Here is a 14,892-nt window from a genome sequence, read left to right on the forward strand (position 1 = left end):
GAGAGGTGCTCCTTACTTGGGGTTCTCTTGGGCTTTGGATGGCAACACAGTCAGCACCAGAGAGGACTTCTCAATGGCCGAGCAGGAGGCCACCATGTTTAGCTGGGGGATGAACTTGACCTGTTGGCACCAGTTGGGATGGAGAGCCTGGGAAGAGAATGACAGCAGGAGGGGCTGGCAGGGCCAGGAGATCAGCACCTCTAATGCTCTCTAATGATGGCAGCTCTGACATGGCGACAGGGCTTCCCCCGTCCCCCACCCCATCCTCCCCGTCCTAGCCCAGTCCTGGGCCATCCCCGGTCAGTGAAACAGGTGAAAAACTCCCACATCTGCTACCATGGGACCTCTTGATTATAAGCTAGAGGACAGGTGAGGTCAGGTCCATGTGACAGCACAGTCTGTCACTCCATCCCACACAGAAGAAAGCATGAATTGGAGGTGGCCCGCCCCGCAATCCCTCTTCTCCACAGGGAGCCCTGCCCCACCACAGCCCTCCGTGTTTCAGGACACGACTAGGTGTGTGTGAAAATGTTATCTGAGCAACAAGAAGCTGAGACCCAGGAGTTCCGGGGGTGACCTGATTGCACAGGCCCTGAATTTTCGAGCTTGGCCTCCCAATCCAGGGATTCTCCTCTTCAGGACAAGGAGGAGAGGGTTGTCGGGCCCTGTGCGAGGTTCTGCAGGCACTGCCTCACCGAGTGTGTCTCACAGTGAAGGCACAGGATGGAACACGGGACACTCAGCAACTGGGGTGAAAACCAAGCCCAAGATGAGATCCCACAGAAGATGGAGAAGAAGGTATTTGTGAGTGACTCTCCCCGAGAGGATCCCAGGAAGACCCTAAGTGCCTGTCCTTAGGAGCTGCCAATCCCATGAGAGTGATAGGACCAGAAAGCAATGAAGGGACAACACAAAGTTGGGAGGTGGTATGCTGTGACAGTGTGATTGGAAGTAAGAAATGTATATTTGGTCTTCCTGCCTATTTCTGGCACAAAGCTCCTAAAACCCCTGGAATTTCCTAAGTGATGAGACTAAGGTGTCTTAATATTTGTAACAAACCTCTTTCAACCACACCTGAGTTTACATTAATGGGGTGACTTTGGAAAGCCCCTAAGGATGGGGACTCGTGGCCAAGGGAACCAACCGTGAGACTGGAGGACTGGAACTTTCAGTCCCACCACCCCCTCCCCCACCCCGGATCCCTGGGGAAAGGACAGGAGTACAGGTTGAATTGACTGCCAATGGCCAACAATGTAATCAATCATACCTATGTAAGGAAACCCCATAAAAACCCAAAAGGACAGGGTTCAGAGAGCCTCTGGGCTGGTGAGCATGTGAAGGTGGGGGGTGAGCCTTGCCCAGAGAGGGCAGGGAAGCTCTGTTCCCCCTTCCCCATACCTTTCCCTACACATCTTTTCCCTCTGGCTGTTCCTGAGTTGTATCCTTTTATAATAAACCAGTGATCTAGTAAGTAAAATGTTTCTCTGAGTTCTGCGAGCCACTCTAGCAAATAAATTGAACCCAAAGACAGGGTCATGGGAAGCTCAGATTTATAACTGATGGGTCAGAAGAACAGGGGACAACCTGCACTTGTGACTGGCCTCTGAGGGTTGGGGGGCAGTCTTGTGGGACTGAACCTCTGTGGTCGATAACTGGCAGCACTTAGTCTTTGGAGATGGTCCTAAATCTCTTTCCTTTATTCCAGGTTCCACTAGCCCAGAGTGGATTTTAGCCTAGGATCTGATGCTATCTCCGGATAGATAGTGTCAGAACTGAGTTGAACAGTAGGTCACCCAGCTGAGGTCCAAGAATTGCATGGCAGTGTAGGAAAAACACATTGTCACTGGTGTCAGAATCCTGTAAGTGTTGCGGTGTGAAAGGATACAGGCAGGGGCAGGCATGGGGCTGGTCCAGGTTGGCTGGTGAGGGCCCTGAAGGAAGCAGAGGAGGGGGTATATAGGAACCTAGGGAAGAGGACAGAGTGTGACAAGACCCTGAAGTGGGAAAAGGCTTGGGGTGCTCAGAGAACAGCAAGGTTGCCTGTGTTTCTGTGACAGAGTAAATGAGAATAAGAGATGGGACAGGCAAGATGGGGAACAGGCCAGGGGCCAGGTCACCTCTTGTCCTGATGGGCACGGTAAGCCCTTGAGATTTCGTCCAAACATGATGAGAAACTATGGAGGGATTTTGAACAAAGGAATGACATGGCTGTTTTAGCTCCGAATTCCTCTGGCTGCTGAATGGCATAAAGCAGTGCATGGAGTAAGGAAGTGCAGAAAATCTAGAAGCCACTGCAGCCACCCAGGAGACAGAGAGATGTTGCCTGCCAGGGCCAGGCTTGAGCAACAGAGGTGATGAGAGGGACAAGTCCCACCGACAAGCCACAGGATCCAATAGCTGTCTCCACCTGCTCCCAGTGACCAAGCCCCAAGGCCTAAGACTGAACCCAGGCGGAAAATGTACTTTCTGTATTGATTTTTGAGTGGTGCGTGTGTACAAATAATTACCATGGTAATGGGCCAAGGAAAGATACAACATACCTTCAGCTGGTAATTCCTGTACAAGGGGGACTTTTCATTTAGGAGCTTCCGTGCAGAAACTTTGGTCCATTGATCTGATAGGAGAGAAAAACCGAGATCCACGTCACCAGCCTCCTGCCTCCACAAGACCAGCCAAACCCCAGAGGACACCTTGAGTTGTTTTGCAATTCCTGTATGTCTCCAAAGGCTTTTCCATCCAAATGCTCGTTCAAGCTTTCCTGTGTTCTGGTGGGTTCGGTGGGGTGAGGTCAGCACCCAGAACACAGACCCAGGCAGATAAACACGGCTGCCCAGAGCCCCTGTGCCCGTGCACGTGGAGCCAGCCCCACATCTCGGGCTCTTCCCTCTCCACACTGCTATCTACACAAGGTGATTCTCATTCAGGGAGCTCCAGCTTTGCTGGACTGGAGAACCATTTGGGACCACAGGCTCTACTCTTTCTGGAAAGGATCATTTGGAAGTTTACCATCATGCTTCAAACGACATGCTCCATCTTGTCCAGCAAACACAAGTTCCAAGGAGAAGCATCCAGCAAGTGTGCCAGAGCGACTGCCCTAAGCACAGACTGGCCCTTGAGGCGTTAAAAGTCTCCCAGCCTCTGAAACCTCCCATGGCCAACGGCCAGGCCAGGAGCCTCCAGCGAAAGGCCCCTGGCACAAGCAGGAAGGTCTGACACAGAGATGGAGCCGGCGGTGACAAGGGCAAGCCTGGGTCTACCTGCAGAGCAGGGTTTAAGGATGTGGGTCAGAAGGACTGGGACAATCTGGGCTCAAGTCTGAGAGAAACTCCCAGGTAAAATGGAGAAAAGGGAGGGGGACCTAGGGACCTATGCCATGGATTTTACTCCTGCAAAGTCTCCAGCCCCCTCTGGCAAGGGAGTCCCCAGGGGTGGAGTGATGCTGAAGGTGGGGGGCCCCTGCGAGAGTGCGGGAGGGAGGAAGCTTAGCCACGGCTGCACTGCAAGCATGTCTGCCTGTCTGCCTTGCCGGTGAGGCTGGGAGGGCCCTTTGAGGTCAGGGGAGGAAGTTACCGGGCCCTTACTGTGGCCTCACACTGCCTGCTCTCCTTCCACCTTACAGAAAAGCCATGAACTGAGTCTGCTCATCCTGTTTAATAACAGAGGGCTTAAGAAACTGGCTCCAGGTCACACAGAGCTGGGCTGTCCAACTCCTCCCAAGTCAACACACCGGGGGGCCTACCTTCATGTGTGACGAGCCTTTAGGCAGCACGGGGTGTGGAGGGACTTCTTCCCACACTCCAGCTTCATCTGTACCTGCTCTGATCTCCCAACACGCAGCTCAAAGACCACCACAACCTGCCACGCCAGTCCCTAGGGCGGCACAGCCTGCCCCAACTTGGCTGGGGCAGGGCAGGGCGGGCACGGAGGAGGGTGGGGGGCGGGGGGGACGGCTGCCAATGAGGTAGGAGTGGGGCTGACTCAGCCTCCTGCTGTATCCCAGGCAGGGTCCATTTCCCATCTGGCCAGTGGCGGGTGTGTTGCTCTGTGGAGCTGGGCAGGAGGTGTCACCAGGGCCTGGGAGCCCTTGGAGAGCATCCTGCTCTGAAACTCTGCCTGGAAGCCCAAGGGGCTGCTCTGGTGTCCTAGATGGAAGGGGAGTAGGTGTCCCCGTGGGCTGGGGCCCTCAATGGCCCAGGGCCTCCTCTAGATGGATGTGAAGCAAGCTGGAGGCCTGACACTGTGTACCAAATGCTCTAACCTGGACAGAGTCCTGCTCAGCCGAGTCCCTGACGGCCCCAGGCCCAGAGCGGGGATCTAGTGCCCTTGGCAGAGCAGCCCCAAACAGCACCCTGCAATGGTCATTTTGGGGTACAGCCCAGCCAGAGGTTAAGGTTCAGACGCTGGGGCAGATTGCCTGCTTCAGGCCACTTACCCTGTGGGCCTGTGCAAGTGCTTCACCCCGAAAACACCCCTCCTCCTCCCGTAACAGACTAACAGCAGCGGCTCCCTGCTGGCAGTGGGCAGGGGGATCATAGGCGGCCACACACCCAGAGCAGACAGCTCACAGCCACACGGAACCCACAGGCCTTTCTGGCCTCCCCACCCCCCCAAACAAAGTCTGCTCCCAGCCAAGGAGAGCAGAACCCTCCTCCCCACCACAGAGAAAGGTCGCGCTGTCACCCCAAGACCCAGAGGGGGTGAGCGGCCTCCCCAGCGTCGCGCCATTGGCACAGGCTCAGTCTCTCTGGGATGAGCAGGGTCCTGCAGCCACTCCCCTTACCCTCCCCTGTGCAACCTCCTGCCTTCTCAGAGATTGCCCATCTCCTCCCCTCAGCCCCCTCTAGCTCCTGCTGTCCCTTCATCAGCCCTGTCCCACAGGCCACCTTGAGCTGAGCACATGGCCACACTGCTGTCTGAGCTTCAGAGAAGCCAGGGGCTCCTGAGCTGGGAGGCAGGAGAGAAAAGAGCTCCTCAGGGCAGGGCCAGGCCATCTCCCCCTCAACCTCCCACCGTCCGATTCCCCAGTGTCTTAGCTACCCCATTTGGAGGTCCTGGGGAGGATTCGGGGGTTGAACAACCCGTGGGTCACATTGCCAGAGGTGAAGACGATGATGTTGCCTTTGGTGTCCCCATAGCAGAACACACCTCTGTGATAGTCAGACCTGAGGGGAGGTGGAGACAGAAGAGGTTGGGTTGGGCCCACCAGCTGCAGCCCTCCACCCTCCCAGTGACCTTCCTCCACTTGGGAGCAAAAGCAGTTCCCACACAACTTTCTAGCCTTGCCCTCAACAGCTGACATGCATGGGCCCAGCAGCCCAGACCCAGATCATCAGTGAACCAGGTCCAAAAGGAGTCATTATTTTCTTTTAAAACCCAAATGAATGAGTCCCTGGTCCTCCAGATGCTCATCATCAACCCACCCTACCAACGGACCGTGACATTCCCAGAGTCCTCAGCCTTGGCAGGACACACCTCTGCTAGGATTCGATGGCTGACTTGTGCAGGGAATGGGAGGAAGAGGGCTGATGACTGAGTGGCCCTCAGGAGGGGCAGCTTGGTGAAAAGGACACAAGCACACAGAGTGGGAATCCTTCCAGGCCTGCTTTGAGAGAGGTTTTCTGGGAGTCCCAATCCTCCTGAGTGATGCGGCCACCAAGACAGTGCACCAGCCTCCCCTGAGACTCACCAGTAGTCCATGGCCAGGACACAGCTGTCCAGATCAACAAAGGTGAAGGCCCGGGCACAGCTATGGTTGCTAATATCAAAGAACTCTGGGGAAGAGACAGAAGGGGAGGCATGCGCAGAACCCAAGCCCCAGTCCCCAGCCTTAGGGGTCTCTAGTGACAACATGCAGCATCGACTTACCAGCTGCAGCACCCCATACCCACAGTCAGCTCGGTGACAGGCCTCTCCAAGTGCAAATACATGCCCCCTCCAATGGCCGAGAGCAGGCCTGGGGAGCCATCAGGGACTCACCTATCTTCTGATCAGTAGATGCAACCGCGATCAGGTTCAAGTTGTAGAGACACACCATGTCGATGACCCACATCTCCAGGTTATAGAGCTGCTGGATCTGGTTAAGCTGGCCAGAGGAAGAGCAGAGGAGATCCGAGCTGGGGAGGCTTGCCCAGCAGGGCACACTAGAAACACAGGATCCCATGAACCCTCTCCTGCCACCCCAGGCCCCAGAGCCAGCCATAAACCTGGTATGGAGCCCAGTGCTCCCACCAACTACTGATGGGAACTTGAAGAAATTTCCTGATTTTGAGTCTCAGTTTCCACATCTATAAAATGGGCTTAAAGAACACCCATCCTCACCACCCCTTTTTAGAGCCATTTGATACACTCATCAAAGTTTTAAGTATTTTTTTTAAGATTTTATTTATTTATTTGAGAGAGCACTAGCAGGAGAGGGGTTGCAGAGGGAGAAGCAGACTCCCCACTGGGTGTGGGGCCTGTCTGACATGGGGGCCCTGAGATCATGACTTGAGCTAAAGTCAGACACTGAACTGACTGAGCCACCCAGGTGTCCCATGGGTCAAAGTTTTAAATGTGCATAGTTTGTAATCCCGGGATCTGTTTCCAAGCCACAGCCGTGGATGTGTTCCCACATGCTCATGGAGAAGTGTGTACGAGGGCAGGCCCCGTGACAGCAACAGGCCATGACTGCTTGCAAAGGACAGCGGATACAAATCCACAGCACAGGGCACCCCCCCAAAACTACAAACGAGGGAAGTTGCACCTGGGATCGATTATGAAATGGAAAAGCAAGGAGGAAAGCAGCACCATCATGTGCAACCATGTGTATATTTAAAAAGAAAAGGGTGGGGGACGTGCATATGGTCTAACCATAGACCACCACCCCAAAACTGGTCATAGCAGTTGCCTCCCGTGAGAGAATCCGGGTCTGGGAGAGGGATACTGACTTTGCATGGACTGTCCCTCTGCCTCTCTGACTCTTTCCCTCACGCCAGTTTTACTGAGATATAATGGACATAGAACATTATATTAGTTTTTGCTTGTTTTGTCTGAATCTTGTTTGCCATCTGAGGATGTCACCTGGTTCAAGGGGTTTATGAACAAGAAATTGTCTTGCCAGGTCGTGAGGTGCCTTTCCGCGCTCCACTGCCAGCATTGCGTGACAGCCCTGCAGATGGAATCTGAGTGGGCATCCCAGGTGGGGGACACTACACACAAAGGCATGTCAGCAGGGAAAAGAGGTAGCCAGCCCGATGGGCCCAGGGGCAAAGAGGATGGGAGAGGAGTTTGGGGTGACCAGCAAAGGAGTTTGTATTTTACTCCCTGGATGAGGCCATAGACTGGGAACTGAAGAAAGCAGGGAGAGTGCCATGTGAAACGGAAGGGAGGGGGGCCTACAGGCCACTTCTCTGGGTGAGTATGCTGAAGGGCCAGCAAAGGCAGGGGCAGGGAGGGGACTGTTGCATCAGAACTCAGACATACTGAGAACACAGAGGCTGGTGCTGGTGGCTGGGCAGTGAGGACAATGGGCCAGGACCCCCGAACACCCACACACAGCAGAGGGGATGGGAATGCCCATCACCTCCATGTTCTTCCCTGAAGCCCCGGGTCCTAGGGAGCTTTGGTGACGTGTCCAAGGCTGCACAGCTGGGAAGTGAAGCCCAGCTCCCCTCCTTGCAAACTGCAGGGTTTTCCATCCACATGACCGTGGCATGCAGTGGGTGTTTATGGAAGGCGCATGCTGGATCACCCGTGCCAACATCTTCTTGCCCAAGCAGCCCCTCAAGGAGGAATGCTGGGCCTTTTGGGGAGCCTCCCTCTGCCCCTCTCAACCCTTCCAGACATGGTCTCTGAGGGGTGCTGTGGTGACGAAGTAGCAGCCATAACCAACAGTATGTAGCTCAGGCTATAATGTGCCCCACACACGCACTAAAACAAACACAATGAGAAAAAGAGAGCAGAGGGTGCCAGAAACCCTAGCCTCGGGAACTCGGGTGCTAGTCCAAACCTTGGTTTTGGGCTACCAAATACATCTGAGTCAGTCACCGGACCTCCACAGACCTGAGCTGTCTCCCTAGGCAACTGAGAAGGGACCAGACAGAACCCTCCAGCCCCACAGGACACCCCCTGATGCATCTGTGAAACACTGCTATTTCACAGGCTTATGAAAGCCTTCCTGCTGCTGACAGCCTTCTCGGTAAGCCTTCCTTCCCTGGGGAGCTGCACCTTCCTCATTTGCTGGACGATTCTGGCCTGACCTGGTAACACAAAGTGCACAGCCCGTTTCCCTGAGTGTTGTCTCACTTACTGCACTTGGCCAGGAGCTGACAGCACAGACAACGATGATGTCAGCTTATATTTTTCCGACACTCACTGTGAGCCTTGCCCTACTCTGAGTACCATCCAGGTATCATGTCATTAAATCCTCCCAGCAGCCTGAGGGCGTTATGATGACCCCATTTGACAGACGAGGAAACTGAGGCACAGAGAGCTGTATACTAACTGTCCAAGGTCACAGAGCTAGAAGGTGGCAGTGTCAGGTTCTAAGGAGGGCTCCAGAGCCCAGACTCCCAACCACTGTGATTTCCTGCCTGGTCCAGGTGAAGGATTCGAATCAGCAGCACCTGGTGATGGAGTGGCTGTGACAGGGAAAGGAGAGGGGGTTGAGCTCTAACACAGGAACCTTAGTGGGTGATGACACCACTCCCCGAGGTGGGGCCCAGGAGAAGTAAGCCTGGTGACCAGGGAGGGCTAGAGCGACATTCTGTTTGGACAAATTGGGTGTAAGTTGTCTTGGATATCCAAGTAGAATGGACACCCAGATGTCATCCTGCTTACAGAAGACAAATGTGAGGGTCCCAGTCCCACAGTGAAGCCAGAACCTGGCCCCCGGAGCAGTGACTGCAGTCACTTATACCATGAACCCCACGGCTGAGCACACTCTGAGTCCGGGTCACCTTCCCTATCAGGGAACAAAGGCAAAGGCTTTCCGACCACCTCCTGTGTGCTCCATGGGTGGGCCCTCCTCACCCTAAAGGAGTTAAGCAGCGAGAAGCCCTCAGACCAGATCTGCAAGATCCCGTCCTTGGTGACAGTCAGAAGATGCCCCGTCTTCTTGAACCGCTGCGTTAAAAACCGCACCTTCACAATCTCACACCCATGGTTCCTGTGGAAGGTGAGAGGGAGAGAGAAGGACTCAAACAAAAACAGAATGAAGAGGAGGAAGGAGAAAGCAAACAAGGGGAGCTTCCCTCACGGGCGCGCACACCCACCCCGTGACTCTGCCAGGCGGGCGTTTGCCATTATCAGTGGTGGCCGGAAGGCAAAGAGACCCGAGGAGTCTCCTGCTATGAGATAGGGTTGCACCAGCGGCGGGCTTCTCCTATCACACAGCCAGTCAGCTTCCTCGTGATGTGACAGGATCAGGGGAGGCAAAGAATGGGGGTCTTCTGCAAACCTTCTTTTGTGAGAAAAATGGTCTACAGGAGGCAAGTGGAGGGGAGCTTGCCACTGAAACTTTCATCATAACAGGTTCTGGCAACTCGGGATAGAGAAGGGAGTATAGCCCAAGCATGAGATAAAAGTGGACAAGGACAATGTATCCCACAGAACCCCGTGTACCTGACCCCTCCTCTCCAAGGCCAGGCCCTGAGCCCAGCAAAGGGCTCCCATGGCAGGTCTGGCCTCCCAGGATGCCACCACGCAGCCCTCCAGCAGGCTACAGGGATACCATCTTTCCTGCCCCAGACTGGCTAAGCTGGTGGGATGGCTACTGACAGGAGCATCATTTTGACCCCTGGACACAGCACAGCATGCGCTCACCCACCTGGTGTTCCCACACCTCCAGGCCCAAGCAGGCAGATAATGTTACCTCACCTCATAGGGACCCAGGGAGTAAGATTTTGCCTGGAGTTTTGTCCTGACTCTGTGCAGAGCTCAAACTAGAACCTAGGCACCTCGATCCCTACTCTGGCCAGAGCCCTTTCCAAATGTCCCTGTGGACGCCATGTGACCTGTGGCTGAAGGCTAACCCACACTGCTGTGAAATTCCACCACCAAAACAGTCCCAAGCAGAAGAGAGAGGGAAGGTGTGTCTGGACACAGCTCCTCTCCCACCCACCACCACTACCACCCCTGCCCCTCACCCCTGCGGCCTGCTGTACTGCCTGGTCTGCCCTCAAGCATCACTCCCAGCGCCACCTGTCACATCAGGGCCATGTGACCCTGAGGGGTCGACATGACAGGTGAGAGCCAGGGGAAGTGAGAGGAGCCCTCTGGAGGGGCTACCCCACAGGGACAGCACCTCCACCTGCCAGACCACAGCGGCACCCCGGAAGGGGAGTTCAGTGATCTTGGCCCAGGTTCAGGAAAGGGGGGCCAACTTATAAGATGACCCTTTCATGAAGGTAATTAAATAGTATGTGGCTACTTTCTCTGCCAAGCTGGAAATGCTCTCTGGACTTGAAGGTTGAGCAAACAAATAGGGGGAAATAGGGACAGGCTTCTTGACATTTTTGGTTCTGGTCCTTGAAACACCCTTGGAAATCTAAATGTCCCAAGAAAATAAAGACCGGTGAAGGCTTGGCCGCATCAAGCAAAATTTTCAGGTCATAATTAATGTATGGTTATAAAATCCTTCATCGTTCATATTTACTGGCTATCCCTCAATTGAATCTTGACCAAAATTCTTTTAGACCAGCCCTTTTCTGGTTTTCATTACACAATCTCTGAATCTCCAGGTGCTCCAAGGCAGAGACCACTTCTGGTTCACGGTCTTCCCCATAGCCTGCTCTGGGGGTGGTCCCAAGGACAGACCCAGCCACAGTCGCTCCTAACCACGCCACAAATGCCAGCCACCAAGCGCTGGACGGCAGGATGAGCTCTCTGCTCTGGACAGGAGGTGCACAAATCCCCACATGGCCTCCGGGAAAGGGACTCCAGGAAAAGGCCTGGGCCATTGGCTAGACCCACTGGAGGGCTTCTGGTTTTTAGGGAGTTCAGAGGGGCGGGAGCACACAGAGCATGGCACAGAAAGATGAGGTAAAGGTCCAGAGGGCACGGTGGGGAGGAGCCATGAGGAGGAGCAAACAGGCAGAGTCGGGAGGGAGTCAAGGCAGGGACAGAGCCACATGCTCCAGGAGTGACCAGCAGCCATGTGCGACTGAGGCCTGGTGGGGCCTCCAGGAGCAGCTCCCCATAATGGCTGTTACTCCCCACCACGTGAGCCATCTGTGCCCCAGGCCCACTCAGCACCCACAGTGGGAAGAAGCAGGAGGAGCAGCACATGCGGCAGGGAGGGTCACAACAGGGCAACCCCACCGCTCTCATTTGACCTCTCTGAACCTCTGTTTCCTTGTCTATAGAGTGGAGACACGTCGCCCCCCCTTAATGCTCAGGCTTGCCTACAGTCCTGGCGGCCCCACAAGGAGTGACTTAAGGAGGGGCGCTCGCTCCAGGGTCAGCCCCACCTTGCTCACACACCTCCCCCTTCCCGCCGGGGTGAGGCTCCTTACAGGGGGATGATCCTCATAGGAAGGTGGAAGCGCAGGCGGTACTGGCTTGTTTGCATCCTCTCCTTTCTCTGAAACTCCCGCATCATGTAATCCACATACTTCGGCTGCCTCGGGAAGAAACGCCAGGCAGGACAGCATTGGCCAAGCTGTCAGAGCCCTGGGCTTGGGGAACCCACGCCTGGCTTCCAGGTCCTCCCCATCTTTCCCAGCCCCTTCCAAGGGGCTCTCTGGAAGCTGTGTCCTGAGGCCAGCCCAGGGGAGCAGCCAAATCCCTTTACACATCTGGGATGTGTAAAGGGCCTACCAGCAAGTAGATAGCAGCACCCCCCTCCTTCATGCCTTTCTGTAATGCTAAGTACATCTCCAAATCATTGCCGCATCTTGTTTGAATCTCTTTATCCACCCCCACTTTATGGATAATAAGACTGAGGCCCATAAAAGTAAAGATGAGTTGTTCCAGCTCATCTAACAAGTTAACAGCAGGGGAAGACCCAGAAGCCAGGCCAGAGGGCAACTCTAGAGTCTACTGACGCCTCATGAAGGCCAAAACAGGCCACCCTATGAACCTATAAAGATAGAGGGAGTTATTAAGATCACTGTGTAGAGAGCAGAACATTCTGGAAACATGTTTATTGTAGAATATTAGGAGAAGTGAAAGAAAAAAACAAAACAGAATATATGCCTAAGCCAAGGGGAGGAATGACAGAGCACTTTTAACACACAGGCTCCTGGGGCAAACTCCCCAGGTCTGAAGACTAACTCAGCTGCTAACTAGCTCTGTAAGTCTGGGCAAGTTTCTTAACTTCTCCATGCCTCAGTTTCCCAATCCATAAAATGAAAGTAAATAAGAACACGTACTCTGTAGGATTCCTGTGAAGTTTAAGTAAAATGGTACATAAAGTTCTTAGAACACAATGCCTGGTTAAAAGCTAGTTATTATCATTGTTGGCATTGCTACATCAACACATCAGACTATTTTTTTGTACTTTTCTGTATCCTTCTGTATTCTATATTCTTAAATGGTATGTCTGCTCATCATAAAACATACAGAATCAGGAAAAATAATCTACCCTAAAACCCCGACATTTTTGGATTATGGATTTTGGATTTGAATAGCCACTGGTCTGTCTGTTGGCTGAGCGACCAGAAAGGGCCATGAGATAGTCGTGGCATCTGTTGGGACTGAATGGGAGGCCTGGTGTGCAGGAGAGTCAGCTGGCAGGTGGGCGGTGTCCTAATGGCTCACGGCTGCGCCCTGGGAGGTCTGGTATATGACATTTGTCATATACTCTCCTATCCCCCAGGAGAAGAATGAGCTCCAATGAGCTTGCTTACTGAAGTCTCAGGAGGGTTCCTCTACCCAGCAAGCACCCCAGAATCCACAAGAAGCTGTCTGATGCCTTGACCACCTCCCCAACCTTCCACACTCTATGGATCAGCCACACCCGGACCCCTCAGCCTCCCTCCAGCTTCCCAAGGCAGCAGGACACCCTCCTCACCCAGGTGATGGAGCCATTACAGTCTGTGTCCACCTTCAGAAACAGCACCTCTAGGATCTCATCTGACATATTGCTCAGAATCTTCTTCATGGCCTTCACAAAAGCCTTCATGTCCAGGGCTTCAAAAGAGAAGAAAGAACATCATCCACATCATGGGAAGTCACTGGGCCCTGTCAGCAGCCACGGTGTTCTTGGGTGTCTCAGTGCTGAGGGAGGGCACCCAGAGAACCGTGTTGGCTGGGTTGTCCCTTGAATCTCCTCTCTCTGTGTGGCGTTATGTCAGCCCACAGGCACTTGCCTCACGCCCTCCACGCCCAGAGTACTGCTCGGTCAGAGGATACTGAGGAAGATCAGAGCCCATTTCTGAACAAATAAAATAGGCACTGAGACAAACAAAACTAATGAAAACTCAAAAAAAAAAAAAAAAAGGAAGGCAGGGAGGGAGGGAAAGGGAAGAAGGAAGGGAGGGCTAAAAATTTTAACAGAGAGACAGAGATTAATTCAAATACACACAGAGAGAGGTGACTTGTGTCTTTAAAAGGCAGCTAAGGATTTCGGTGGCTCAGTCAGTTAAGCATCTGCCTTCAGTCGGGTCACAATCCTGGAGTCCTGGGATCAAGCCTCACATTGGGTTCCCTGTTCAGGGGGAGTCTGCTTCTCCCTTTCCCTCTGTCCATTTGAGCTGGCTCACTTGCTCTCACTCTCTCTCTCAAATAAATAAATAAAATCTTTCTAAAAATTAAAAAATAAAGGCAATTAAAATGCCAACGTTGGCTGGAGAGAATGTTGGGAGGGGAGAAGAGCAGAGGTTGGGATAAAATACTCTCCCCAAGCTGGGTTCGTGACTACGAGGGAATCTGTCTGCCAATGGGCCAATATCCCCACCTAGACTTTTTCTTTTTTTTTATAAACCCAGTCTATAAAAAGTGCTTCTAAAGTCCCCTCCACATATCTGGAATCGTTGCCACAGTCTAAAGGCTGTGTGTTTTCTGGCTCTGCTCAGACCTCACCTCCCACCGCCATCCCCCTCATTCCCAGCTCCAGCCATAATGTCCCCACGCTGTTTCTCACACCACCAAGCACACTCCCTCCTCAAGACCTTTGCACCATCTGGTCCCTTCCGCAGGGAAGCCTTCCCGAGGACTATCTAGGGAGGCCCCCTACCCCCACCAGCCAGCTCCACTGTCGCCCCTGACCTTCCTCGTCACCGCTCTAGCCAGTGAGCTCTGCGAGTGCAGGGTGAGCCCGTGCCCTCCATGACTGGGTCCTTGGCACATGGCACATGCTTGTTCCCCAAGTGCTGCTGTTGGCACTAGGATGTGGGCGTGATGATATCGGGTGCTTCTCTGTGTTTATTCACACTGGCCATTTAATGAGAGAGACTCATGAGGAAACTGCAGGGCACAGAGGTGAGGTCATGCACCCAAGGTCACAGGGTGGCACCCGAGGCTGACCCCGGCAACTGGCCCTCCCATGTATGAGAGGAGTGAACAAATCCCTCTCTAGAGCACTATGGGGAACACCCGGCTCTTTGCACAGGTGTCTAAGAAGCTGTAGAGACTGTTCACCAGCATGTTGTGTCAATACACTTCTTACCAACAGTTTGCCAAACACTTCTCTGGAAATAACAGGAGAAAAGACACAAAGGTATTTGGGAAAGGAAACATACACTGTGGCGTCCAGGCAGGGCCCCTTGCCCCTCGAAAAAGCAGCTCTCACCCGCCTCAAGCCAAATGGTTAATTGATCACTCAAAAACTTGCACGTGGGGCACCTGGGTGGCTCAGTGGGTTAAAGCCTCTGCCTTCGGCTCAGGTCATGATCCCCAGGTCCTGGGATTGAGCCCCGCATCGGGCTCTCTGCTCAGCAGGGAGCCTGCTTCGTCCTCTCTCTCTGCCTGCCT

At 53.7% G+C, this 14,892-nt stretch overlaps 1 protein-coding gene across 1 annotated transcript in view; it reads right to left on the reverse strand.

The window, feature by feature from the left end:
- The window catches only part of EFCAB8 (EF-hand calcium binding domain 8), a gene marked incomplete at both ends in the record, with an annotated part of 50,252 nt that overhangs the window by 29,318 nt on the left and 6,042 nt on the right, over window positions 1-14,892 (reverse strand). Inside the window, 8 exons of the mRNA XM_080813597.1 lie at window positions 17-147; window positions 2,541-2,614; window positions 5,038-5,162; window positions 5,687-5,771; window positions 5,977-6,082; window positions 9,010-9,145; window positions 11,493-11,596; window positions 12,992-13,110. Coding sequence (XP_080669723.1) covers window positions 17-147; window positions 2,541-2,614; window positions 5,038-5,162; window positions 5,687-5,771; window positions 5,977-6,082; window positions 9,010-9,145; window positions 11,493-11,596; window positions 12,992-13,110 — 880 coding nt within the window. The remainder of the gene's footprint in view (window positions 1-16; window positions 148-2,540; window positions 2,615-5,037; window positions 5,163-5,686; window positions 5,772-5,976; window positions 6,083-9,009; window positions 9,146-11,492; window positions 11,597-12,991; window positions 13,111-14,892) is intronic.

This window comes from Martes martes, assembly GCF_963455335.1.
Source record: "Martes martes genome assembly, chromosome: 9".
NCBI lineage: Eukaryota > Metazoa > Chordata > Mammalia > Carnivora > Mustelidae > Martes > Martes martes.